This window comes from Nelusetta ayraudi, unplaced genomic scaffold (genome assembly GCF_046127955.1).
Source record: "Nelusetta ayraudi isolate G7.1 ecotype Tasmania unplaced genomic scaffold, CSIRO-AGI_Nayr_v1 ptg000018l, whole genome shotgun sequence".
Taxonomy (NCBI): Eukaryota; Metazoa; Chordata; class Actinopteri; order Tetraodontiformes; family Monacanthidae; genus Nelusetta; species Nelusetta ayraudi.
The window spans coordinates 2,590,458-2,617,457 of record NW_027466068.1 but is presented as its reverse complement, the minus strand read 5'-3'; the positions used below and the strand labels follow the sequence as shown (position 1 = coordinate 2,617,457).

General features: G+C 42.6%; 2 protein-coding genes and 1 long non-coding RNA gene across 7 annotated transcripts; 1 reads left to right on the top strand and 2 right to left on the bottom strand.

The window, feature by feature from the left end:
• Positions 1 to 2,038: 2,038 nt before the first annotated feature.
• Positions 2,039 to 9,367, bottom strand: LOC142887857 (LIM/homeobox protein Lhx6-like). 3 transcript variants are annotated; one of them, XM_076025759.1, is made up of 9 exons: positions 8,960 to 9,366; positions 8,098 to 8,230; positions 7,469 to 7,600; positions 7,087 to 7,208; positions 5,787 to 6,007; positions 5,104 to 5,204; positions 4,910 to 5,005; positions 2,673 to 2,844; positions 2,039 to 2,272 (listed from the first exon to the last, which is right to left on the bottom strand). In XM_076025759.1, exons 2-9 carry the CDS (start codon positions 8,098 to 8,100, stop codon positions 2,190 to 2,192), a joined length of 930 nt encoding a protein of 309 aa, XP_075881874.1. In that variant the 5' UTR covers positions 8,101 to 8,230; positions 8,960 to 9,366; the 3' UTR covers positions 2,039 to 2,189. The 3 variants fall into 3 exon arrangements, with proteins under 3 accessions (XP_075881874.1, XP_075881875.1, XP_075881873.1); XM_076025760.1 differs by having other exon boundaries at positions 5,787 to 6,004; positions 8,098 to 9,367; XM_076025758.1 differs by having other exon boundaries at positions 8,098 to 9,366.
• On the top strand, positions 3,781 to 22,671 carry LOC142887856 (prostaglandin G/H synthase 1-like). Of its 3 annotated transcripts, none has more exons than XM_076025756.1 (12): positions 3,781 to 3,923; positions 13,457 to 13,608; positions 17,360 to 17,434; positions 18,299 to 18,415; positions 18,819 to 18,959; positions 19,440 to 19,583; positions 19,663 to 19,844; positions 19,943 to 20,026; positions 20,252 to 20,498; positions 20,997 to 21,283; positions 21,735 to 21,882; positions 22,064 to 22,671. In XM_076025756.1, exons 5-12 carry the CDS (start codon positions 18,845 to 18,847, stop codon positions 22,411 to 22,413), a joined length of 1,557 nt encoding a protein of 518 aa, XP_075881871.1. In that variant the 5' UTR covers positions 3,781 to 3,923; positions 13,457 to 13,608; positions 17,360 to 17,434; positions 18,299 to 18,415; positions 18,819 to 18,844; the 3' UTR covers positions 22,414 to 22,671. The 3 variants fall into 3 exon arrangements, with proteins under 3 accessions (XP_075881871.1, XP_075881872.1, XP_075881870.1); XM_076025755.1 differs by lacking the exons at positions 3,781 to 3,923; positions 13,457 to 13,608 and adding exons at positions 16,070 to 16,826; positions 16,887 to 17,284; XM_076025757.1 differs by lacking the exon at positions 3,781 to 3,923 and having other exon boundaries at positions 13,317 to 13,608.
• Positions 22,672 to 24,271: 1,600 nt separating this feature from the next.
• On the bottom strand, positions 24,272 to 25,205 carry LOC142887650 (uncharacterized). The gene is made up of 3 exons (XR_012926571.1): positions 25,057 to 25,205; positions 24,555 to 24,624; positions 24,272 to 24,467 (listed from the first exon to the last, which is right to left on the bottom strand). It is a non-coding gene; the product is annotated as an uncharacterized LOC142887650 (long non-coding RNA).
• Positions 25,206 to 27,000: the final 1,795 nt, after the last annotated feature.

The following is a 27,000-nucleotide window of genomic DNA, read 5'->3' as shown; positions in this document are numbered from 1 at the left end:
CCGATACGAAATTAAGAAGAGAATTGTAAAACACCAACATCTATTTTGGGACTCTTCACATGCAACATAGGTTTGTGTGGTTTCATTGTGTAGAGAAAACGTTTTCCTAAAAATCTGGTTGGACACCATGTTGCTTTTTTTCAGAGGCTAATGCATTAGCAAGCCTCAGGATTTAGTTGCTGGTGGTAGGGGAGATTTTCTCACAATCTAGTGTTTTTAATCTGGAAGCAATCCTCTTTGCTATGGGAGAAATTTTTATACCATGAGATAATGTTTTAGCTAGCAAGGTTTATTATAGTATATGATAACCTTTAGATAGTCATTAGTGTGTTTTTATATGTATGTAATTGACAGCGGGTCTCCTCTCACAGGGGCCTGGAAAGGACAGACGCCACACGCGCTACTCCTTAATAAATTCAAGTACATTTTTACTTGTTTTTCAGATGCTTTCATTTTCACTTGTTTTATAAAAACAAAACGGACCCAATTTTGACATATTTCAAATGTAAACCAAAAGCAAAATATTTTTAAATACACATACCTCTAAACAACAAACAATGTGGGAAAAAATGATGTTCCCTATACTTTTCTATACTCTTTCTTTTAAGGAGTATGATGTCCAAATGCTACGTTAAATCTATGTTCTTCTGTGTTAAATTCTGAAACAAAAGTCAGGGGATACTCTGGTTGTGCAGGTTGTGATTCTTTTCTTAGTAATCACATTGTAACCTTGACCTTGCAATATATGTCTCACTACACATGACCACTGTAAAAGTGTATGCTTGAACGAATATGTGGGAAAATGGTGTGCATTATTGTAATTATTTATAAAGGTAAAACATTATTGTTTATTTTTCTCTGGCTTTCAATACAGTTCATTCTCAAGTTGTGACTGAATTTAAGATGACAAATTTGCTTCGGCTCTTTAGTTAATTGTCTAAACCAAAAATATGCTTACATGATTTTGCAATCACAGCAACATTAAGATAGAACCCCTATGTATGGAAATCTGTGAACATTTTCACATCATAACTTAAACTGAAATACATATGTTCCCAAAATAGAAAAATGGATTTAAATTCCTTGACATCAAAAGTGCCGTTTTGTCAGTGATGCTTCACGAATGCATGGTTGTGGCACACAACTACTACAGTGGTTTGAAGAAGAATGAGAAAGAAAAAAAAAAACGCTCAATATTGATCCACTTTAGAATGGTACCAAAGTAAGACATTCATTAATGTCACTGAGGCTGCTTAAGAGGTGTCAGTCAATGAAACCACTGTAGATAATCTGTAGCAAATGACCTACAAGCCAACAAGCTTCCTAATCAATAACCTCACTTTGGGTGGGGGCTTTCTTTCAAAAAATCATTTTCACAGGTGATCATTGAGTTGATTGTGGAGGTGAGATGCAGATTTCACTTGCAATAACACGCAATTGCATCTTATTGGACCAGAACAGCTGTCCTCTGCACTGCAATTTGAATTAGTCATAGTCTTAAAATAATTTCCTGGTGCTGTGTTGATGCAGCATTTCTCTCATTGCTTTGTGTCTTTTATTTATCCCCATACTTTTTTTCTCACATTAAAACCAGACTCCTCCTCTCTTGTGTTGTCTGCACGATTTAATGAACCTAATTAAACTTTACGATTTTCATGGCTCTGATGCGTCTTTCTCAGTAAACCATGGCAGTATATTTACAATATACAATCATTTGATTATCCAGACACATTTAAAAGTGCTTTTAAAAAAAAAAACATGTTTTTCCTCGCAATAAATAAGTCTTTTCATTTTTCAAAACAAAAATACAACAACAAACAACGGTAAAGATGCAAATGTGCTCAGTACAGATACTAAACTTAATGAGGTTTCAATGTAACACTGCCCAAACGAGAAAGAGAGCTCACATCAGCTCTCAGTACTTTTGTGTTCCAATCATAAGACAAATGAATGAAAAGAACAAAAGGTTTCTCGTCGGATTTAAAATGGCACAGACGTGGGATTATCCTGCAATCACGGCAGTCTGTTGTCTTTGTCCGAAGTTCATCTCTGCGGTCTCACAGCGACAAAGTCCAAAGGGACTTTAAAAACACAAGTCCTTGGGGTTTGAACCCCACGCGATAAGTCCATTTCTTTTTTTCCCTCCTGCAATACCAGACTGGAGTTGCCAGAAACGGAGACAGCGGAGGTCAGCGGCTGATGGGAAGCTGCGGTAAGGACATGGACGGGTGGGTCAGTTGGCTTGGAGCAGTGAGGACGGAGAAGGGATGAGCTGCAGAGAGAAGGAGGCACATTGAGAATCTTACTGTAAATCCAGCACTGACCTCTGAATTAAAAAAACAAAAACAAATATAAAAGCAAAACATCTTGAATGATGAAAGGCCAACACCTAACAGGCATATACATGTTTACAGGAACACTGCTTTTATACTTTTTCTTTAACACCATTTTCTCTAAAAATAACAATTTCACTTCCTAATCTGTAAATTAAGTTTACAGTCATGAAATGCACGTGTCGACCACATCTGTAAACATACAGACAGTTTTAGTCTCGGAAGATATTAAAAATTTAGCATTGAAATTGAATAATGAACAAAGTTGTCGTCAACAAGTTTTTTTGTGAAAGTTTGTGAAAGGTGAATGGCGGGCAGAAGGCACTCCTCGACACTCACTGTCCAGGTATCCGTGCAGGGCCAGTAGATGCGGCTGCTCCAGGCTGCTGAACGGTGAATAGTGGATGTCCTCTGGCAGCGACGGAGGCATCCTGGACAGGGGAGCGCTCTGGGAGAAGCCGCTCTGAGGCGGCTGCTTTTTGTGTCGTGCACGGCAGTTCTGAAACCAAACCTGGGAAATTTCAGTCTGCAGTGAGCAACGGGCAGCAAGTGGGGGAGGAACGACAGTGTCAACTTGACTTCCTGCATCGTGATGCCCAGGTCAAAACATATTAGACACACAGGGGACGATCAGACAATCGGGTGTTACTCTAGTGCACGCATGGGCAACCTACGGCCCGGGGGCCATATGCTTGTCATTATGCTGTGAAACTTTTTAATCCAGCCCGCGGAACTTGAAGAAATTATATTAATAGTACGTAAGTAATAAAAGAGCTGTATTTCATCTTTTCACATATTCTGTGGGGCTTCAAACTAATTTAAAAAATAATTGTTCGTTTTTAATTGACATTAAAGCACGTTTTCTACATATCCCATTCTATATTTATTTTCTCCTATGATGTGGGTCACCAAAACACTCCATCCATCTGCTCCTCACCCAACCGCTTTGTCAAATTTTAAAACCTATTGTGGCCCACCACCAGTCAAGATTTTTGTTCTAAACTTTGCCAGTAATGAAATGAATCTGTACTGCAGCAGTATATTTAGCGTTCCTTGCTGTGGCGGCTGGCCAATAGAGGGCGATAGGGCGCCGCCACACCTTGCGTTTTTTTTTTTTTTTTTTTTTTTTTAAATAGGCAATAATTACTTATTCCCAGTAGATTGTGTGTATAAATTCTCAACAAAATGATAATAAAAAAAAATCAATGTAAATCATCAATGAAATTACTCTCTTCTGTAGACTGCTAAGCGTCTGCAGCGACAGAAAAATCGCCACAGCAACGCAACACGCCAGCCAATTAAAAACAAGACATTCGCCCATAGCAACAGAAAATTCAAGAATAAGTCCAATCAGCGTCATCGAATCTGATGCCGTCTGATTGGCGATGAAGTTGTCGATCCAAACTGAGTATGCTAAGCTAGACTAAGCGAGGCTATGCTAGGACACGATTTGCCCGAACATTTCTGCGGCATTTCATCAGCACCCGCCGAATCATCTTCCTGAGCATCGGTTCGAGAGGAAAACTTTGACAGAAAAACTTAAACAGTTCAACCCGACATAAAAAAAATAAGCAAGCGTGAAGGAGAAAGGTAAATTGGCTTCTTCCGTGGTATACAACAAGACTTGGTTAGATGGATGCAAGCGCACAAATGCCTTATTTTGCTTTGCGTGTTTGCTATTTAAATCGCCTGGGTAAGATATGTCATGTGTCATTAGTGACAGACGAATAGCAACACTAGTCTACGAGGGCACGTACGAGTAACACAGATAACAAGCTAGCCGTCAGAGGCAGAACCAACTTTGCCGTGCAGCCAGGCGAAGGGCAGGCTTTTTCTGGATAAACTCCATCAAAAAGACGTATTTCTAATTACACTAGAAAAAAATATCTATCTTGAGCATTAAATGCTGTACACCATTCATTTGTTCCACTTCTCTTTTCTTTGTAAACATACTTAAGACTCTTTAGGACACCATATACAACATAAAATTCTATTTTATTTACGTTGTTGTATCTAGTTCTCCTTACACTGATGGTGGTGTGCAATTTTCCTATTTGCCGCTGATGCGCGACTACTGCAATGTCAACTCTATGTGTTTGCCACAAGAGAGCACTGCTGTAGTAGTCAACTACTTTGCCTGTAAAAACGTGTAAGCCTAATTATTAGTTTCCAATTTGAAGCTAAACGCATGTTTGTACAATGTGCTTCAAGTTCATATCAGCATTCGACAATTACTATTTCACACAGCACTGGTGTTAAGCTGTTTATGTCAAGTTGCTTTGCGAAAATCTACATATTCTTAGTACAAACAGCCGTTTTAGGCTTGACGTGAGGTTGTTTTTTTATGTTTAATGTAATTAGTGATAGCATTGTCACCATTTGAAAAACAATATATGACTATATTGCATCCATGGTAACCACGTTGCCGACAAATCAGGGTTTTTTTTTTTTTATTTTTGTGTTATCCAATATATTTTCTAGCAGTGGTTTACAGTGATTTCAATCCCCAGAAGGAGCCGATGGTGCGATGCCTTTCGTCACATGATGATGATGATGATCTTTTCATGGCTCCCTACCTGTATGACTCTCCTGCTCAGCCCCGTCATTTCTGCCAGCTTCTGTAACGTCTGCGCGTCAGGGTTGTTGTCCTGAGCAAACTGGCTCTGCATCACCTGTGAGGAGACGCACAAACACACACCGAGTGAGTCAGAAAGGTAAAAAAACCTTTGCGGTGCTTCAAAACGCAGCTTCTGGAGCCGATGGCGTATACCTGCAGCTGCTCGGCGGTGAAGGACGTGCGCGCCCTCTTGGCTGGCTTTGGCTGGCAGTCCTGGTCAGAGGGCAGAGCTCCCTCCAGAGTCAGTCCCGTGCCTTTCAAAATAGACGCATGATGACAGGGTTCACTCTGGTTCCATCATTTACATGTAGAACGGCATCAGTTTAGACGGTTGGGGCTTTTTTTTTTCAAATACTATTTCAGTCAAAGTCCTTAGAACATGTTCAGTTCACCACCAGAACGTAAACTTTCATCCAATATGCAACTTAAATTATTTTTAAGTCTGCAGCCTGTAAATAATCTCAGAAAAAAATTGGAAATAGTCTGTTATTTGCTTCTTTTTTTTTTTTTGCCTCCACTTCTCAGAGTGATGTGTGCTACATCACATATCTGGAACGCATATGCGATGTCTCAAAGGGCCTATAAATCAACAAATCACCCCCAGGAGTTCACCCGTCACCATTGTGTCAGTGAGCTGTTTTGTCCCATTTGAAGGGGGCTGAACACAGAGATTTCCAAATATTTTCTGGGGTGACACTCCCAGAGTTCCAGATGAAAATGGGCACAAGTCATTTAAAGACCTTGCAATAATGAATCACGTATTTTTGAAATAGTCCACCTTTCATTTTGCTTCTGCCTTTCCAGAGAGTCTAAGCACCAGCTATGCGTTAGAGTACCGTTTTCTGCGGCCCTGCGGAGGTTGTCCAGCATGATGTCGTAGTGGCTGCGGCAGAGCACCCGTCCCTCCACCAGGCCGAACTCCTCTCCGGTGGACAGCTGCCTCTTACAGGAGAAACAGGCGAAACAGGCCAGATGGTACACGCTGCCCCGAGCCCTGCGCACCCAGTCGCTGGCATACACCTGCCTGCCACACTGGGCGCACTTGGTGCCAAACCTACTGTGAGCAAAGAGAATGAAGGTGGAGGTCCACATAAATACCCACGAATGCTATTTTCTTGGGTGACAGGGCAGAGGATTTTGTACTGTTTATGCAGAGCGCCAACGCTGTTGATTTTTTTTTTTTTGAGAGTCTCAGTCGCCTCAGAGAAACAAACACAAAGGTTCAGCAAAGCGAAGCCACAGTTGGACTTGGCTTTTTAAGCGTCGCTCTGAGAGGTGGATGGGAATCTTCTCCATGCTCTCTTTAGGGAGGCGATCCCAACTGGTTTGGGTGGAGATGGGTTACATATGTTGCTTGTATCAGAATCTCATTCTCAAAATCTATGCCTGCACCAGCAAAAATGAATGGAAACATGTATTTTTATGTAATCAATATGTCAGCAGTTAGCTGTGTTGGATTGGCGTATTAAAAAACAAAAGTAAAAACAAAACAAAACAAAATAAATATAATAAATAATGATAATTTCTTGATTTATAGTGCATGTTCATGCAATGTTTGTAGCTTTAATAAATACATGATTGTAAAAAATATTTTAATTATTTATTTTATTTAATTTTTATAATTCAATTTTTCTACAATCTAAAGAATTTACATTTTAATGATGAGAATTTGTTTCACATTGTTGTAACGCGCCTGTGCTTGCATTATATGAAGAGGGTTTGAAAATTGAACTCAATGTCTTTCTAAAGGAAACAAAAAGAAGTAGAAAATTCTTTCTTTCTAAATTCTTTCATTTGTCTTTCAATTGAAACAATGTTCCGATAGAAGTTAATCTAAAACCATGACCGTAATTCCTAAGAGATGACGTATTCTTACAATCTGAAACATGCGTTTTATATAATAATCTATTTCTCGGGTGATTAATTCATTATTAATCCCGTATTAATGCTTAGCCCCTTGTCGTTTTGTTTTTACACTGCCTGTAAAATGCAACCAAACATTAAATCTTTCTAACAATGATAACAATAATAATAATGATAATAATAATAATAATAATAATAATAATAATAATAATAATAATAATAATAATCACTTAATAAGAAAAATCCATGGGCAGAAAAAATTCGGGATCCTACCTGAAATAATCCAGTTTGCAGAAGATCTCTTTGTTTTTCACATAGCAGCTGTTGTGTTGGCGCAGAGAGGCTCGGCACACTGAACACTCCAGACAGCCCAAGTGCCAGTTCAGGTTGTTGACCTGAGGAGAAAATATTATATTATATTATATTATATTATATTAATGATATCTCAGACATCTGTATGCTTATAAACGGACAACACATTTTACAATTTCAGGCATCTTGTTAATATTTGACAACAACAACAAAAAAGTTTTTCGTTCGTCTTTAAAAAAACAAAAAAGAAAAAAAAAAGAAAGAAAAAAAAGGCACATCGTTCGGCGATCCATTAAGTCCAACCATATTTTAGATGCCTGGGAAAATAGGAGCGGTGTCTCGCCTTCAGCAGGTATCGGTCCTGGATGTCCATGCCGCAGCTGGCGCACTGGTTCCGGGCCGCCGGAGGAGCGCAGAGACAGGAGGCCTCGGACGGAGTGGACTCCTCGGACTCTTTCTTCACCTCCAATTTAGACTGAGCCAACGACAACACAGAATACTTTTGAATATTTTTTATTTTTTTTTTTTTTATTGAAATAGTTGCTTTCTAACACGGTTTTTAAGGCCTAGTGAGAAAATAGTCCGTTAAAATCCAGAAAAGAGAACAAGCGAAAATAAAATATCGATTTAAAATTCCTCATTGATGCTACACATATTCAACATGTTTAAAATATAATGATGTCCTTTCACATCAAAAATATGTGCCCCCCCCACCCCCGCCCCCCAAAGCTAAAGCGTTGCAGTGCCGGACATCCAATCAGTAGAGGAAAACGGTGGCCTACAAACTAAACTTCCCTTGCGTGCTTTCTCCCTTTAAGACATCCTCCTTGCGAGTAAACCTGAGCAAGAGAAATCCTCTGATGTATCCCGAGTGCAAGAGATGAGACGAGTCGGCGAAGCCTTTATAAAAAAAAACAAAGACAAACCAAAACAGTCGCAAACCAAAGTCGTCCAGATGTTTTTGTGCCTCACCATTTTTCAGGTCTTGAACGCTGCCTATTTGAAGAGAAGATTGAGCTCGTTCTTGCGCATTACGCATCCCTGCCCCAGCCCACACGATATCCGGTCCAAAACAACCAAACACAGCTCCTCTTGCATTTAAACCCTGGTGACAAAAGAAATTTTGATGCAATTAGAAGCAGAAGAGGAGGAGAAGAAGAAGTAGGAGAGGGGGGGAAAAAAAAAACCCGACCTATACACGATCGATCAGTTTCCTTGTGCGCAACGAGAGGATGCCTTCCATTGCAATCAAACGCGTTGAAAGCAAAGGTTGGCACTAAACGGGACTATATCTGCAATTAGCGTCAAATTGAGATGATAAGTGGCAACCTGAGTGTCAATTTCAGCTGGCAATCAAAATGCAAGTCGAGTCGCCGAGCCAGGAGATAAGAAAGCGAAGCGTCGTATCCTAATTCCAATCGCTGTATAATGGAGAATCAGGGAGAGAGAGAGGGGGGGGGGAAAAGTGAAGAGGCTCAATTGGAGATCGGCCTATTCACAGGAGACAATGTGCAGAAACTGCAGCTGATCTTGAGTCATAAAAGGAGCTTGATTGTCTCTTTCTCGCGATGGACCCATTTAAACACTCGAGGCTCGCTGCGTGATTATGGTCGCATTCATAAAGTGCCAAAAAAAAAATAAAAAAAATAAAATCCGCGGCTGGGTGGCAATCCTGCGTCCTCCGTGTTGTCCTTCACTCCGCCGAAATTAACGGGAATGCGAGATCGTGTTAATTACCAGCTACGGTATAAACATTGAAGGCTGTGGGGGAGTGGGGGTGGGGGGGAGAAAAGAAGAGATGGCCTGTTTGAAACCGTCAAAAAAAAACACGCACACTTCATCCGTGGAAAACCTCCCAGACGCGACGAGAGCATGTCGTCCAATAAAAGTTCTCCGCGATTACATCACAGATTAAAAAAAATAATAATAATAATAACAAAAAAAAAATCCCATCGGATGAAAAAAAAAATTCCTTAACACACTTAGAGTAAGGTTCATCTTTTTCCTTTTCCCCCTGCGGAACAAAAAAACAACTCATCAACTTTTCAGGGTGAGTTGCGGCTCTCCCGTGCGCCTCGCTTGCGCTCTGAGTTTCTTCTCCCCGCCTCGACTCAGTTTACAGCCAGTCCGGCCTCACAGGATGTGATGCTGCCTCGCGGAGCAGCTCTTTAGCCCACCTTTTTCTGTAAACATTCAACATACTACAAGAACGTACTTATTTAAAGAAGAAGAAGAAGACTGCGAATTAAAAAAAAAAAAAAAAAAAAAAAAAAAATGCATGGAAACACTCAGGAACGTTTTTTTTTTTATCCCCCTCCAAACCCTCCAGACCAAAATCATTAAAAACCACTCGACTGCTGATTGCAGAGAGATGCAGGCTGAGAGGTACAAAATATGACAATGATGTCACTCAGTGCTTATTCAAATCTTTTTGCTAAATTAAAAAAAAAAAAAAAAAAAACCACACACCCCCACACACACACACACGAGGTTGACTTGAGATGCGGTTGACTTGGGTGTTCGGTGACCTGAAGGTCAGTGGTTTTGTCTGCGACCTGGGAATCTGCAGGCTGGAGTGTCTTCGAAACGAGGTACTTTAGCACCTGGATCCTGTGTGATCATCAGAAATGATTGGCTGAGTGCTGATTTATAGTGTAGAATGTTCTCGGCCCGGATGGTTTATTTATGGAAGCCAGACTCACTGCTGCTATGTTGCGTCCTGATTTGGGGGTCAGTCACCTCAGTGCTCTCTCTGACAATACACCTAACGAAAGGGGAAGTAAGCAAAAATAATGAAGATATTGCCCACCTCACCCTCTCCCTGTCATCACACACACACACACACACTCACACAGACACACAGACACACACACACACACAGTGCAAGGCAAGAAAGACACAATATTCTGCTTGTTCACTGAGAGCTCGCGCTATAAATGTCGTCATGTGCTGGTTCCGTGTTCGGAGATCTGCACTCGTCCTTTGTGTTGATTCTTCCTGTCATTGCTGAGGCTTCGTCAGGCTGCAGGGAAAACGCTTGCTTGAGTGTTATCTTTAAGGAGATTGACAGTATTTGAGTTGACGATCACAAAGAAGCGCTAACGTTTAAAATTCGGTTTGAAAGTTTTTTTTGTGAACACTTGGAAGGTGGTAGAAGACTTCCTTTTGTAGTCTTTAGCACTTAATTCGCTTCACGTTGTTTTTAAGACAATTGACTGCTGTTGCATTGTCCTTAACATTTGGGTTTGAGTAAACACAGCCAAATGATAAAATATCGGTTGTACGCGTTAGTCAGCCATCTGACCGCCGGACAAAGTGACGCTTTGTCCTTCAAGCGAAGCCACTCCTTTGTATTTCCTCTCCACATAATTACTGCACTTAAGAGAGGGGAATTTTCAGCGAAAAGTAAAGGTTTCCGTAAAATTATTGACCCCCTAATTCTTATTGATCAGTTAAAACGTATCTCCAACAGCCGAGTGACCTCTTCCCTCTCTCTTTATATTACATGCTGCCGGGCGTCGACTGTAATTACGAGAGACTGAGGGGTCAGCTGGAGGTGGGCAGGTCAAGCTATAGGGCACCTTCAAAGTGGAAAGACTGTAATTTTGCTTCCATTATCAGGCTCGCGTAGGGCCGCTTCTGTTGTCTTGAATCACCTATGGCTCTGAAAATCAAGATTTTTTTTTTTTTTTTTTTTTTTCCAAAGTGTAATGCAAAGTTAGGTTATGTTCATGTTTAAATCTTCTATAAAGATGGATGAATTAATATCCTGACAGAATTATCCTGTCAAAACTCTTTCATAAATTCGCTTTCCTGTTTGATATTTATTCACTTTGCACGTGGTGCACATAAAGGCCCGAATCCAGAGTTTCTCGCTGGTGGTGCTGTGGGCATCCTGAGCCTGAGTGTTGACCCAAATGAAAGGCTCCTTATCAGGCCCACTGCCTGTTTCCTAATGAGACCTAAACCTCCCATTGTGTTGGACTGCAGTTGTCGGTCGTGCGCCACACGCTCTGGCCTCTCTTAATTAGATTACTATTTTCCAACTTGGGCCTTTGCCGAAACTTTTTCGCACAGCGGCGTTTTATTATTGTGGCGCAAGAGTGACAAGAGTAACAATTAGACAAGTTGTCCCATTAGGGGAAATTGTCGCGGTCAGCTCGGTTGAGGTGAAACCAAGCGTTTGAGGGGCAAGGGCACCATTTATAAATCCCAGTTGACGGATGAGTTCCACTCCTTCGGCGCACGTCTTGACGTCAATAACTGCTTTAGCACGAGGCTCACGTCAATTCCTGCAGCTTCTTCGTGCTAAATGTTCCCCTTGTGCCCAGCTGCCTGAATTTCTTCAACCCCCTTTCGCCGTTGTAATTTTACTGCATGGTGAAGGCTACAGAATGCGCTGGGCATGATTCATACATGGCTCTCCTGGCGTGTTTGTTATACAGGACCAGCCCAAACCAACATTACGGAGCTGACGGATGGCTCAGCTGGGCATAGCCGGCTGAAAGAAAATGTTTGGAGAAGGGCGGAGTGCGGCGGTAAATGCGAGTCCAAGGTCTTATCGTGTTTCTGTAGAGCGTATTGCTGCTGGAGTCTCTGGAAAAAAAAAAAAAAAAAATTGTTTGTTTGCTAAAACAAAAGGTTGGCCAGCTTTGTGAGTGTGTGAGACTTAAAAAATAATCAGCGCTGCTACTGCCTTATTTGTCAAGCTCCATTACCAACCAAATCCACAGTCTGAGCGCAAAGTCTTTGCTGAAATCTGCCGTATTGAAACATGCCTTTGACATTAGGTCACTGTGATAGGATGTCCAGATGCACGACAACGGAACAAACAAAACAACTGAGTAAGGTTCTGGCTAATGAACGTTCACCTATGCAGGGTTTTTTTTTTTTTGTTTGTTTGGTTTTGTTTTTTTTTTGCAGAAAGTGCTGGAGGTTTGAGGACTCCCCACCCAGATCTGCCCAACATTCAACAGGCTGCAGTTATGCTGAGATCAAACCCATCTATATTACAGCCCCGGGCTTTTAACAAACAAAGGAAACGGCGCATTACGCTATCCCTCCCCCCCGCCCCCCCCCAAAAAAAAAGTTGCACTAGAAAGAAAAGGAAAAAAAGAACTCCAGTTATTTAACAAATCCAGGTTTATTTGAAGTACGGACAAGGAAAAATGAAGGAGCTTTTTTTTTTTTCCCCCCCTCCAGTGCTCGAGCTCCATATGACAGCAATTTGGAGGTATTGTGTATTTTGGCCCAAGCGTGTGGTCTATGATAGATGACATGAGAGAAAATCACAAGCCGCTGGCTTGTGCACAGACATGCAAATTGCTTTCAGCTGATTGCAGCACACCGCTCGATATTTATCAAGTGGATTACAGTGCGCCTTCTCATGTATAGCCAGGAAGCAGCTGATCAATTCCACCGTGAGCGAGGAGGAAGGAGAGCTGACGCTGGGTGGAGGGCGAAAAACCCCAAAGTGACCAGAAAATTAAGTGTGTACACAATCCAGTGTTTGTTTTACCACACTGTGCAGAGGTACGCATTTTCCAAACTGATCCCAAAGCCACAGATCTTGGTTTGCGCTAAAAGTCACTTAACAAAGGCCAGCGCTCGACACAACAAGCGTTGGATTGAGTCAAAGCTGCGATGACAGGAAGTTTTAGCCACTTGAACAAAGCAGAAACAAGTGAGAGTGCCGAAGCGTCGATGCATTGTGGGGTTGAATGGAGACCACGTAAGTACACATCAGATACTGTGACTTTTACGTAAGCCAAAGTTTGACTTTGACATGGATCCTGTTCATCGCCCCCTGGTGGTGGGCTGCAGTATGGCTCTAAAACAGGTCCTTCTTGGCGACGACTTAAACTCAAAGTGCATTGCCATTATTGATTTTCCACCTATAGTTGAATTCTGAAAAGCCTTTGAAAGATGCAATGTCTTGTCACATGTATCTTTAAATTAAAATTTGATCTTTTGGAAAGTAACTTTAAATTGTACATTAACATCTTGTCTGATTTATTGAATGTTGATTTTAAGCGCAGAGCTGACTCTTCAAAGCTAGAATGTTTACTTTGAGAAAATAAATCAGAATACTTCAGTTTGGACTACTTTCACTTGTGTTTTCTTTGTCAGTCCATCATCATAACTTTAAAATGACTCACAGGCGAGCGCAGCTGAGGTTTGTTGCACTAATTGGCAGTAAAATAACACCAAATATTTCTGCAGACTTCACAACTGCACGGATCTCTGTTTGATAAAACATCAACTTCCGTGAACACAGTTCGATTTCATGTTTTTTAGTTCCTTGCAGTTTTGTCTTTTCACCCGCGCTCAGAATCCAGCTGTGCGCATCAAGCTCAGTGGTCCTGCGAGCGGAGGTCGGCCTCAAAGATCAGCCACTTACCCAATCAGGTAACCAGCACCAGGGAGCAAATTACCTCCTTCCGACCACTTGCGCTCACCAACAGTGACCCAAAACAATCAGAGGTGAGTGCGGCTTCCCTAATTACGAGGAAAACCTTCAGGTCAGTTCATGGGCACGCGACTGCGATCCGCCGAAGACGCCCTGACACCTCCTCCCCCAACGGCCCGGCTGTGTGTCGGGAGTGTTTAAGGTGTCGCATCAAATCAGCTCGGACGACGTGCGCAGGATGCTCTGAGCGTTTGCTTTGATGCCGACTGCAATATCCTGCCGCTGCCGCTGATCCTCGTAGCTTGCCAGTGTCAGGTCGTCAGGGCCAGCTAGGCCTTCCCCGCCGGCCTTAACGTACTTAGAAGAGTACATTTTTCCTGCGAATGTGCTAATAAAGTTAAGGTCCTTACACACCGAGCAATAGGCGAGGCGGCGCAAATAAACAGCGCGAAAATGCAACATTTTCCTATCAAAAGTTTGTTCAGGAATCTCTTAAAATCAAATCATATGTGTATGTTTTAACAATATCAGTGTAATGGAAAATAAGTATTCTTGGCATCCCGTGTAACCTGCTATGTCTCACTGTATAACCTGTCTCGAGACATTCTCCTCGTCGCCCGCCAGGGTGAGGTGTTGGTTGTTTTGTCTCCTCTCATCCTTCTCCTCCTCTTTGCTTATCTTATCCTCTCCCGGTCCACTGTATGAGAGACCTTCTTCCTCCTTCCCTCTTTGCACTTGCGCTCGCATTCATTCGAGCTGTTGCACTTGTTGCATCTGTTCTGTTGGTTGTACTGTGCTTGTGCCTCGGAGCTCCGATCTTTTGTTTTCTGTTCATTAAATTACTTCTTCACTCAGCATTTCTGCCTCGGTAGCTTTGCTCTTTTCCACAACAATCAGTGTATAGTGAGATATAGTTCCATAGTCTTAATTATGATTTAAATGCTCCGGAAACTACATTTTGCTCGACCAGGTCACCTCCATGACGGTGATGAAACGTGTTGGTGTGACTCTCTGTGAATTCTCAAGCTGTATTGAGGGTAATATGAGGTGTATCAATTTACACCTCATATAATCAGTTTTTGGACCAAATATGACGTCACTGATAGCCTTGGCGTGAAACGCACGGCCCGCCACTGACTGGAGGTGGATGGCGTGCGGCACACGTGCACTCAGCAGTAGTCTGTAGCGGCTGTTCATTCAACAGGAGTGGATTTGTTTCGAATAGACACTTGCTGTTACGAAACAATAATGATAACAATAATTGCACGTTGGTATTTTTGTTCCGGGCACCCAAAACCTTTGCTGGGCCCGGACCCTTTTTACGCCTGACACCCCTGCAAACTGGAAATGTGGCCCACGGGTCGGGTGACTGCAGTACAGTGAGCGGAGTGTGTGTTTTCCTGCAGGGGAAACTGTGCCAGCGCTCTGACAGCTGATGAATGAGCCCAAGTCTTGCTCCTCCCACAGATCCCCGGCCGCTTGCACTGTGTGCTGCAGAGCCGTATAACGACTTTTTAATTCACAAGCCCAACTCAAGACTGTGTCGGAAAATAAGCAATGCTTTTTAAAGAGAGGCCCAAGAGCTGATTACGCAGGATAAAGAAAGCTAAAATTAAACAAACACAATAACTGAACAAGCCAGATGCTTGGGTGAAAAAAACATAAATACAAAAGTGTTTTTGTAAACGTTTTGACTGCAAAAATATTTAAAAGTATTCATTATTATTTACAAAGTAGTTTTACTGTAGCAGTTTCCTGTTCCTGCAACTGCTTTTTTTTACTAACTTATTTTAGAGTTGTCTTAGAGCACATCGACTTAAAAACAACTCTAGCTTTTCACCTGAAATGACTTTTAGCCTGGACAACATCGCAATAATGCACTACTACGGCATAAATAACATATACTTCCACACATGTACACCGCAACGACATGCCGGCTGCGAAATCGTGACCATGTCAGCGTTTGGACGCTCACAGCCTCCCAACGCACTGCGGCTGAGTGCACACGCACGATGCTGCTCTTGGCTCGCACGAAGCTTTGGAACATCAGCCTTGTCAGTCTGGCGGCCCGCTCTGGACTGCAAACGCGCCGTCGGGTTGTCAGGGGTCCATCGCTGATAATGGCTACCTGCTGTGGCCCCCGCCAGATAAGAGCCAACAACACGTCACCGGCTGAACGCAGCAGCCGGAGCTGCGAGAGGTCCGGAGGGGCCCCGCAGGTTCGGATTTGAACTCTCGGCTTCAACACTTCCAGCCTTAATGATTTAGGGCACGTGTGCAACATTTATATACTGAGGTGCCTCTGAGCGAAGTGCCTTGGTCTTCTCAGCACAGTAGGGGCCGGCCTGCCTGCTGCTTCTCCTGGTTGTACTCAACATGCATGAAGCGGACCACCAGCGGTTACGACCCGCGCACAATCAGGTGCCTCTTTTCTTCAAACCGGGCCTGACGAATGGAACCCGGTGAGCCGTCTGAGGACCTACCGCTGTGTGGCTCTGTCAGGAACCACATCGGAGTTAATACATGATACCCCCCCCCCCCTCCGAAACCCGCACGCTTGTGCGCCTGCTGCAGTGCAACCGGACTGGATTGGCTCCTTCTAAAACTGGAGAGGAAGTGTGCTAATCTGCAACCCGATCCAGGGGAAGGAAGAAGTCAGGAACAAGCCTTCGGTCCTTTCACCAGTCGTATTCATCACCAGCGCTGGACCCGGGCTCATTTAGGGTAGAGGCACAGCTTAACTAAACATCTCCATAAAATAAATGCTTCCAGGTTACTCCTCGTCCAGGTTTCGCTCGGAGAGGCATCTGATCTCAATTAGCAGGAATTCTATGGGAAGCAGCGGAGCTCTGTGTGGAGCCTGCGCCAGAAAGCACAATGGCAACCGGCGGCACGTCAGAGAAACCTGCACAGGCCTTTTCAGGCACTTGTAGGTCAGGAGGTTTGATAATTAGTTCCTGATGTCTGCTCTTTTTTTTTTTTTTTTTTTTTCCTTTATCAATCAGAATGAAATGTCATTAAATAGAAGTTTGGTGTTGAAGAGACTTATGGAACGGTGCGGATGTACTCTTGCACAATGTTTCAGTTTCTTGGAAAAGGGACATTTTATTTCACTGTTTCGGACATTTAATAAATTCCATTAAAAAAGCATTCAATTCCACTGTGCAGCTTCTTTATTTCCTCCCCCGTCTATTTTTGTGAGTACATGGGCCTTTCAATCAATATACTACTCAAATGTTTAATTTCTAAAAATCTGTTTACTTGTTTTTATGTCATTATAATTTATTATCATGTTATTTGATTTAAAAAAAAAATCAGTAGAGTAAACCTTGGTAATAAACGAGTTTGCCAGCAGGTGGTGATAGAGCTCCTGATTTCGTGTAAAACATCATCCTGTTTCTTTTTGTGGAATATTTGAAAGACAAAATTTCAAAAACTACACATAAGAGGAGAAAAAAAACACCAATTTCAAGACACAGATGTTGACTGTGAAAAAATACACACAACACGAGGACAGATTTGCTTTGTTAAACTTAAAATTATTCGTGTCTGAAGAAGTTTCTTTAAGATGACAGGAAGTAGAGTAGTCTGTTACCTCCCTTTTAGCCTCTAATAAGAAAAGACAGCCGCCTGTCTGTCGGTCTGTCTGTCTGTCTGTCTGTTGGAAACACTGTGTTGCACAAGTGTGAACTCACTTTTATTTAATCTTGAAGTCTCAGAGGAACTACCCATGCTGGATAATCATGAAAGGTGAGTCCCAGTGTTTCTAAGTTTAACACACAGAGAGACTGGGATGGGACTGAATGTGATGATTTCATTCTGCAGACTTTAGTATCTTCTTGTTCGGGGTGATCACATACCTACTGCTAATAGAGAGCCAATCGTGTGCCGCAGACTCTGGTAAGCACTCAGTCCTTTTTTTTTAAATGTTATGAATCCTCTATTTCTTTAATTAAAAGTTGGAAACTTTGCATTGGCACTTCTTTATAAAAAAAGGGAGACATGGTGAGATATTTTGGATTGAAATATAATTAATTGAGTCTAATTAATTAGTGTAACACAACATTTTGCCAAAACATCAAGAGTTTTAAAGGCCATTCAGTCAAGCATGTGTTTAAATATAAATACATACATGCATGTGTGCATATGTATATATATGTACATATTTATGTACATATATATAACAGTATATATATCATGATTACATAACAATTAACAGGAACCACTTGTATCTAAGTAACATTCCAGTGGCAGTGCCTTCATCATGAAACTCATCTGCTCAGACTGAAGTAGCCTCAATATGAGCACAAGTATCGACATCTATATGTTTTTGCCCTTATTTGACTCAGACTGAGTTTGGGGTCCGTATCGACATCTATTTCCGGGGGCTGCTGTGGTCAAGTGAGACCTACATGTTATCAGCACATCAGGACTATTTCAGACAACATCCTTGCATTCATGCACCCGGCCGTTCCTTATCTGGCCTCTCATTCACAGCTCGCTGCGGAGTCTCATTATCTTACTGAGCTGCTGCACGCATGAAGGAGGCACAGGAAGCCATTTTACAGAGAGAAACAAAATGCGTTAAAGATATGAGGCGGTGGTCGGCGGCAGAAGCACCAGTGGCTGTCGGCTTGCTCAAAATAATCTTGCCCATGGGCACACCAGTCTTGAGGGAAATGGGGGAACTGCTGCTGGAGCTGCACAGTGCCTCTGTTATTTAGGAGCCGAGTTGACCGTCTGTTCTCGCAAACCTGTCTGCAGTCAATCCCTGTTGCTACTACCCCTGCCAGAACTCTGGCGTGTGCGTGAGGTTTGGCGCGGATGGCTACCGGTGCGACTGCACTCGAACCGGCTACTACGGAGACAACTGCACTACTCGTAAGCACGGCGCCGTTTCCATCCCGATGTCAACAGTTATGTTCAATTAAAAGTCGAACAAACAAAAATGGAATCCTGGATTATATTGTTAAGAACTTGAGTCTCTTGGGAGTTGCTGTACAAAGGCTGTATAAATAATGTTTCTGTTTATTGGGTTGGGGGGGCACTTGACCTTTGACCCATTGGCTTACAAACCAAACAGAGAAAGTAAATGATGAGCTTTTTTGGGTCCTAAGGCTAAGTTTGGATTCTGGTGTTATCGTAAACACAGAGTCAGAGTCAGAATCACAGCTATTATTATGATTTGTCTTCATAATAAAATAAAGACACTACAAATAGTTCCTTATTAGTGCACTGTCACTGGTAAAACATGTTTCACAGCCTTCTTATCCTCCGTGAGCAGCGGAGTTGTGGAGCAGGGTTCGGGCCATGCTGAGACCCAGGCCTGCAGCGATCCACTACTTCCTCACCCACTTCCAGTGGTTCTGGGACTTCATCAACAGCTGCTTCCTGCGAGACACGTTCATGACATTAGTGCTGACAGGTCGGTGAAATGCTTTTAAGGTGCACAACTGAAATCATACAAGTCAGTCAATCTGTGGACTCAAGGAAGAAAGATAAACGCCACGTGGTTGCTGTGAATATGTTCCACCTTTATGCGTGGTAAATGGAAGTCACAGTCTATCAGAGGTCACGTGAGTGGAATTTTAGTTCCATCATCAGTGATGTGTTTGAAAAAGGGAGATTCTTTAAATAAGGAATGAATACAATTAAGCTGATGTTACAGATGCAATGCAGATGCAATAGAAGGGGGTGCAGACGGCAGGGTTAGATGGTGGCAGATGATTGGCTGGGGCCACCCAGAAAGGGAAGAACCAAAAGAAAAAAAATTGTGAAGTAAAGGTATACTTTAAAAATAGTTATGTGTCTGCCTAGAATGGTAAAATGTTAAAGCATAGAAATGAAATGACCTCCCTTAATCTATTTGATGAAACAAACATCACGTATTCTCTTGTCCCCAAAGTCCGGAGCGAACTGATTCCCAGCCCCCCGACTTATAACACCAAATATGGATACCTCAGCTGGGAGTCCTACATCAATATCTCCTACTACACTCGGCTCCTGCCCCCTGTACCTGAGGACTGTCCTCTACCTATGGGAACCAAAGGTAGGAACCACGCAGGTGTTCACAGACAGCCCTGCTTCTTGGCAAATGATGTACACAGTTTGTTTTTCTGCCTCTGCAGGCAAATCCGTTCTTCCTGAGCCCAACGTTTTGGCTGAGAGGTTTTTTAAGAGAAAGAAGTTCAGGCCGGACCCTCAGGGAACCAATCTGATGTTTTCCTTCATGGCCCAGCACTTCACCCATCAGTTTTTCAAGACAAACCATGACGTCCAAGCCGGCTTTACCAAGGCTTTAGGACATGGGGTCAGCTGTCATTACAAATGAATGTTATAACTAAAGCTCAGTGTTTTCTTTGTTTATTTTGGCTTCACTATGGCATCCCTGCACTCTCACTAATGCAGGTTGACGCCAGTAATATCTACGGAGACGACCTCGTGCGACAACATCAGCTCCGCCTGCACGAAGACGGGAAGATGAAATATCAGGTGATGTGCTAGTAAAAACGCACCTGTGTGTGGACGTCAACTCATGACTGTTCCGGTTCAAATATCTGTAACATGTGAGCCTCTAGCTTGTCTAAACATAGAGACTCGAAAGGCATGATTGATGCAGACAACTACTGTGAGTTTTGGGGTGAACCAAGTTGACCACGATCGTTTGGTGAACAGCACTGTGTTCACACTGTTTTCATAGTTTGTTTTTTTCTTCAGGTAGTGGATGGAGAGATGTATCCCCCCACTGTGTCCGATGTGCCCGTGCACATGGTGTATCCCAAGGGCTTCCCTCCAGAGCGTCAGCTGGCCATTGGTCAGGAGTTTTTTGGAATCGTGCCAGGTCTCACCATGTACGCCACCCTCTGGCTGAGGGAGCACAACAGAGTGTGTGACATCCTCAAGGCTGAACATCCCACCTGGGACGATGAGCAGCTCTTCCAGACCACCAGACTCATTATCATTGGTGAGAGCCAAGCGAGTGCAATGTTGCATTGCTATAGACCAGCTCACATGCTTTGGTTATTGAACTTTTATTTATTCACTATTCACCAGGCTCATTATTGTGTGCTGCAACAGTCTCAGAAAATGAAATGACAACAATTTTCTTCTTCCTCTTGTCCAACCATATTTCTTTCAACGGCAAATTGCAACACAACATAGTTAAGAAGACACAAATAAACCCAAGTCATGCCACAGTTTCCATATTCAAGGTGTGGCGCTGTAGCTTCAGCTCCATTAGTACAGCATACTGGATATTGACACCTCTGCTTCTCCACCAGTATAGAGTTTCCAGAGTGCCCATTGTTCTACACTGGACGATTTGTGCAGCAGGAAACTGCATAAACCTGCTTTTTGTACCTGAAATAAACGTTTAGTACACAATTATTTGACTTGAATTCATTGAAATCATGTTGGTGTGTGGTCATACCAGGAACTGAATGAATTGCCTTCTGTCTTCTAGGCGAAATAATCAACATCATCATCGAAGATTACGTGCAGCATCTGAGCGGCTACTTGTTTAAACTGAAGTTCGATCCTTCTTTGCTCTTTGGTGAGCGTTTCCAGTACAGCAACCGCATCGCTCTGGAGTTCTGCCAGCTCTACCACTGGCACCCGCTGATGCCCGACAGCTTCCTCATCGACGGAGACCAAATCCCCTACTCCCAGTTTATGTACAACACCTCCGTCCTCCTGCATTATGGAGTGGAGAAACTGGTGGACGCCTTCTCTCGGCAGCCTGCCGGGCAGGTAGTTTAACTACTGAGAGTAGTTAAAGCACCACGTGCATGCAAACTGGTGTCATTTAGGGTTTTAAAGCATATCAGTGGGTAAAATAGTTTTTGATATTACTTTTAATGTCTTATACTGTGGAATTAAGTCGTTAAAAACATGTTTGCACTCATTTTAAACTTGTAGTTGTAATCAAGCATCTAGGGCGGGGGGGGGGGGGGGGGAATTGTACCATGTTTTTTTAAGCATCTACCAGCTAATAATATAAAATGCAAAGTCTTCAGTCATGCATGGCTGATGTTCATGCAGATATGAAAGTATATGAAACCACATCCCCCCTCCTCTCTACCCTCCCACCATGAAGATAACACTCAGTAACATGCAAGATGTTTTGCTGGTTTCAGTTTTAAGATAAGGGTGAATGCTGTCGCTTGCTGTGCGTTAGATGACTGTGCCATCCGTGTTGCAGATCGGCGGAGGTCAAAACTCCCACGAAGCCGTGCTCAAAGTCGCCGAAATGGTCATTAGAGAATCTCGAGCGACTCGTGTGCAGCCCTTCAATGAATACAGGAAGAAGTTTAACCTGGAGCCTTATGCCTCCTTTCAGGAGTTGACCGGTAAGTTGAAAAAAAAAATTATTTACTTTATTTTATTTAATTTCTACCTTTATTTGAAAGAAGGAAGAAATGAAATGGCATAACTTAATCGATTGCTTCATACATAGGGTCAATCTTAAAGCATCATAAAAACAACAATAGCTTCTTTCAAACTAACCTGGAGCCATTTGCAATCCATCAGATGACGCCGACATGGCCAATGCCTTGGAGGAGCTTTACGGTGACATCGATGCATTGGAGTTCTACCCTGGCATCATGCTGGAGAAAGCTCATTCCAGCAGCATATTTGGCGAGAGCATGGTGGAGATGGGGGCCCCCTTCTCCTTGAAAGGCTTGCTTGGAAATCCCATTTGCTCTCCGCATTACTGGAAACCCAGCACCTTTGGAGGGGAGACGGGCTTCAACATTGTCAAGACGTCCACTCTGAAGAAACTGGTGTGCCTCAACACCAAGTGGTGTCCGTTTGTCGACTTCCATATCCCAAGAAAGGAAGAGGAGTCCCAGCGGAAGGAATCATCTTCTGAGCTTTAATGAATGAATCCAGATCAGCTGTGGCTTTGTGCCCTATAGTTTGGTTTGTTACTTTGCTGCCTTATACCACTTATACTGCGTGAAATTATTAGAAGGACAATATAAATTCCATTTAAAGTTGAGACTCTTGATCTTTGGCAAGATAAAAAAAAAAAAAAATCTAATGAGACAATTAGTAGAATGTATTGAAGTGGTACTAAAGAAAGAATTGTGGTGTTGTAAACGAGATTTGAATAAAATTTAAAGAAGGTAATGTCATTTGGTTTGAGCCTCATGGCCAATGAAACACAAATTGTCTGACAAAAAAAATAAAGATTTAAGAATCAATGGAAAAAGTATTTGATGAACGACTTCCTGAGTTCAACTATGTTGTTAGTGTATGAACCGAAATTACACATAAATTGCACGGGGAAAATACTTATGAAAACCTTTGTTTTGTACGATTTATTCTTTATTGATACAGCCGCCATACACTCCTTTGGTTTCAACAGTGATAACAGTCGAGTCGCTTGGTGGAAAAGAATGATCATGTCACTGGACAGAGCGAGCAGTCACAAAATAAGATGCAATATTTTGGATCCTTGGCTGAGTGATGAGAATATGCTTAGACTACCATTAGTGGTACACCAAAATGTAAAACATGTCATTTCAAAATTCGTATAAATACAACTTCCAGCACACATGCAACCATTTTTTTTTTTCATGTTTCAGCTGATAAATGACAAAAACAAACACAGTTCAATTAAGCGAAATGTAAGACTAAGCGTTACACTCAGAAGTATTGTGCTGCGTCAAAACGATGTTTTGAAAGCTTCAACAGAATACTGTCAACGCTAATACGAAAAACTATCGCGATATTTTGTTCAAGGATTATTCAAACACAAGCTACACCCACCTTTCTTTGTTTTAAATATAAAACGTGTCAATATTGCCACTGTACACAGTTATCGGTGTCTGTCTGTGTAAATGCTCAGTATACCAACAAGTGATACCAAATTTGTATGCACACTGCCAAGTTATGGCATAGCTAGCCTAAACAGCTACAGATTCACTTCATATACTGAGATTTAGCTTTAAGTAATATTTGCGCCATCTATACAATTTTTTAAAAAAACAAAACAAAAAAAACCCAGAAAAGTAAAAAAAAAAAAAAAAAAAAAAAAGGTTTTTATTTATGTAATTGCACAAAGAGTTGAGGATCTATTTTACCAGTGTGGCGGCCAGCTGTGCTAGCTTCGGGACTTTTAAAATCCTATAATTTTGTGCTACTTACTCTGATGATGACCACCCTGATTGTTGACAAAAGAGGGACTGAACAGAGGCGCAGACAACGAGGTGGAATGTGACACTGAACTGATATGAGTGTTTGTGCCCACGGCCGTTGAGACGGTGGCCGCGGGGTAAAAATGGACGTCCACCGCAACTGTTGTCATGCCCAGGGACACGTGGTGGGAGAGGAGCAATGGCGTATTGCTGTGCGAGACGCTGAGGCTGTGGTGGATTGGCGCAGCAAACGCCTCCGCACTCTGCAGGGTGAGCGAGGAACGAAGGCCCTCCTCAAGTCTCGATGGCGGAGAGGGACAGGGCGACTGGGAGGCTACCGGGGACGGAGGAGGCAAAGTGTCTTGGCATGGGCTGTGGTTGTCTCCTCTGTTACTGGCCCAGTCATCGGAGCACTGCAGCTGGACACTGGGCTGAGACAAGCTGCAGCTCTTGTCCTCTTCCTCCTCCTCCTCCTCCACCTCCAGAAAGTCGTCAATCTGCAATATGAAGGATTGCATTCCATATTAACAACAAGGGCGAACTCAAAGGGATAGCCTGGGTATGCCGAAGCGTTTCTGTGCCGCCATACCTTAGTATCGAGAATGGGCTCGGGATAAGTCTCCACGGTCACTGAGTGGGTATCTGGGTCAGGGAGAGTCTCCTCTTGAAGGTCTTGAAATGTGGGCTCCATGTGCACCGTGACCAGACTGGGCCCCGGTGGCCGGGCCCTAGTGTCGGCCGTGTTCGGGCTCTGCTCGATGACAGCCACGCAGTCATCATCTTCAAAGGCTCTTTTGCAAAGCACATGAAATTTGTGTTCCTGACAAGGAGGCGTAAAATAGAGCTACAACACCAGCCTGGTAAAAATGAGAGCATACTTGTTTTCATACGTCCGCCCAGCTGCTCGACGTTCAGCATGTCGAACAGGGACTCCGAGACTCCTCTGAGCTGTCAAGGACATTGCAATTCTTTTTTTCACGGAATTGCATCCATTTCGCAAACCTGCAACGACTTGACCTTCCCATAACACAACTCAACTCAGACCAACAGAAGATTTTGTAATGCCATTATAATTAGAAAATAAAGTCTCTGTGATCAGTGGTTGTCGTTGAATATGGTAAATGGACTGCACTTATATAGGGTTTTCCAGCACCCTCACGGTATCCCAAAGCGCTCTCTCATTCACCCACTCACTGACACACTCATACACTAATGGGTGGCTGCTGCCATGCAAGGCGCTGCCAGTACCTATTGGGAGCAATTAAGGGTTCAGTGTCTTGCCCAAGGACACTTCAAACATGTGGACAGTTGGAGCCGGAATTTGAACCGCCAACCCTTCGATCATTAATTACAAGTCCGGATAAACAAGTCGGGACAAACCTGCTCGGTTTGTCGGTGCCGGTCCATTCTTCTGAACCACAGAGTAGAAGGACACTGTAATGAAGATGAAGGCTAAAGACACGCCAACTCCCACCACAATGGGGATGTCATGTTTCTCCAGAACTGGCAGCCATGATGGAGAGCTTTGTGTCACTCTGTCGTGTAAAAAAAAAAAGAAGTTTTGTGCATCACTGACACATGTAATTAAGACATTTACCGAATGAAAATAAAACTTCAAACTGTTTTTCCCACCTGGGATCATTGCTGGTCATGGGCGATTGAGATGTGTTCTTTTTAAGCCACTCTGTGATCTCTGTGTCATTCACTATTTTGGTCATATTAACTGAGTTGGCTTGCTTGCTAATATTTAGTTGGACCTGATTGGAGATGTTGACCTGGTGGACATCAGGAATCAATGGGTGTTTGGATGGGGAATCAGAGGTTTGACCAGAGGGGTAGATAGATGAACTAGAAGGTTGCTGAGTCGGAAGGTTGCTGTCAGGGTCCTGGAAGGATTCCGTCTGTGTCCAAGGAGTTGGTGGTTGCAACTGCGAGTGTTGGGGTTGAGTTGTAGGCGGTGCCGTGGTGAAAGGTAGACCAGGTGATGTAGGTGAAGGCTGCGTCTGAGTTTCAGATCGATTTGAGGTTGAATCAACAGGAGACTTTATTGTTTGGTCCGATAGGTTATAATGAACTGTTGATATTTCAAGATCAAATTTAGCAAAATAACTCTGAGTAGATGATTGTTCAGGATCAGATTTTTCAGTTTTCCAGCCAACAGGTTGACTTGACCCATCCACTTTTGTTTGAAATGCCTGGTTAGACATTGAAGCAGATTGTTGAAACTCCCTTTTTGTGAGAGACTGGGGATACAACAGGCCATATTGTAAACTGGACGGGGTAACTGGGTAACTGTCAAAAGTTTGGGAATCTGATTTGAGGAAGTCAAAGTTTTGACTCAGTGAATGTTTTAATGTAAACTGAGGCACCAACTTCTCAGACTCTGTAATTACACCAGCTAAAGGAAGATCAGGGGTACTAGGGCGAGCAAAATCAGACCCAGTCAAACTTGTATCAACAACTCCATCCTGAATCTGTTGTTGAGACGAGGTTGAACTTGTTTGCCTTTCACGCAGTCTGTATTGGGCACTTGTATGTGCAGACACCACAAATGAGGTTTTTGGTGGTTTGCTTTCTGAAATTAAAAGAGGGTGATTCGTTGGTGGGACTTCGGTGTAGGACTGTACCAACTTAAAGCTTGGATAAGGAGGAGGCGGTAGCATAGGAGGTTGCAGCTGAGTGACTACCGGTGAAGTCAGGTCGTTTTGTGGCTGACTTGAGTGATCCTGCAGCAACTGGCCAAGTGATCTTGTTCTCATTACGGACTCGTCTCCTGCTTTCACAGAAAAAGTGAGATATGCAGAAGCTCTATCTGCTGTATCATTGCAGTTAGGCAAGAAACCTAGCACAGAATAGGTAAAAGATAAGGAAGACAGTTAATAAAGATTTCATCTTGTGGGCTTTGATTGTGCAAGTCAGGGAGAATGACACACTAGTTTGCTTTTGCATTATCTTTTAAGTGATCATATCAGAGGTGATCTCCCCTTACACCGAAAAGATATATATATATATATATATATACATATATATATATATATATATGTATATATATATATATATATATATATATATATATATATATATATATATATATATATATATATATTTTTTTTTTACAAAAAGACACCGTCAAGTAATTTTAAAGATTGACTAAAAATGCAAATCTGAAACTAATCTTTAGCAAAGAGCTTCGTTACAATGACTGTACAACTGCACCACTGTAACAAACAAATCCACAAGCCATTTCTAGTGTAATTGGTTAATTAATAAGTTGTATGGCAGAAATAAATAATCGATTAATGACCTTAAGTCAACCGATTAAGC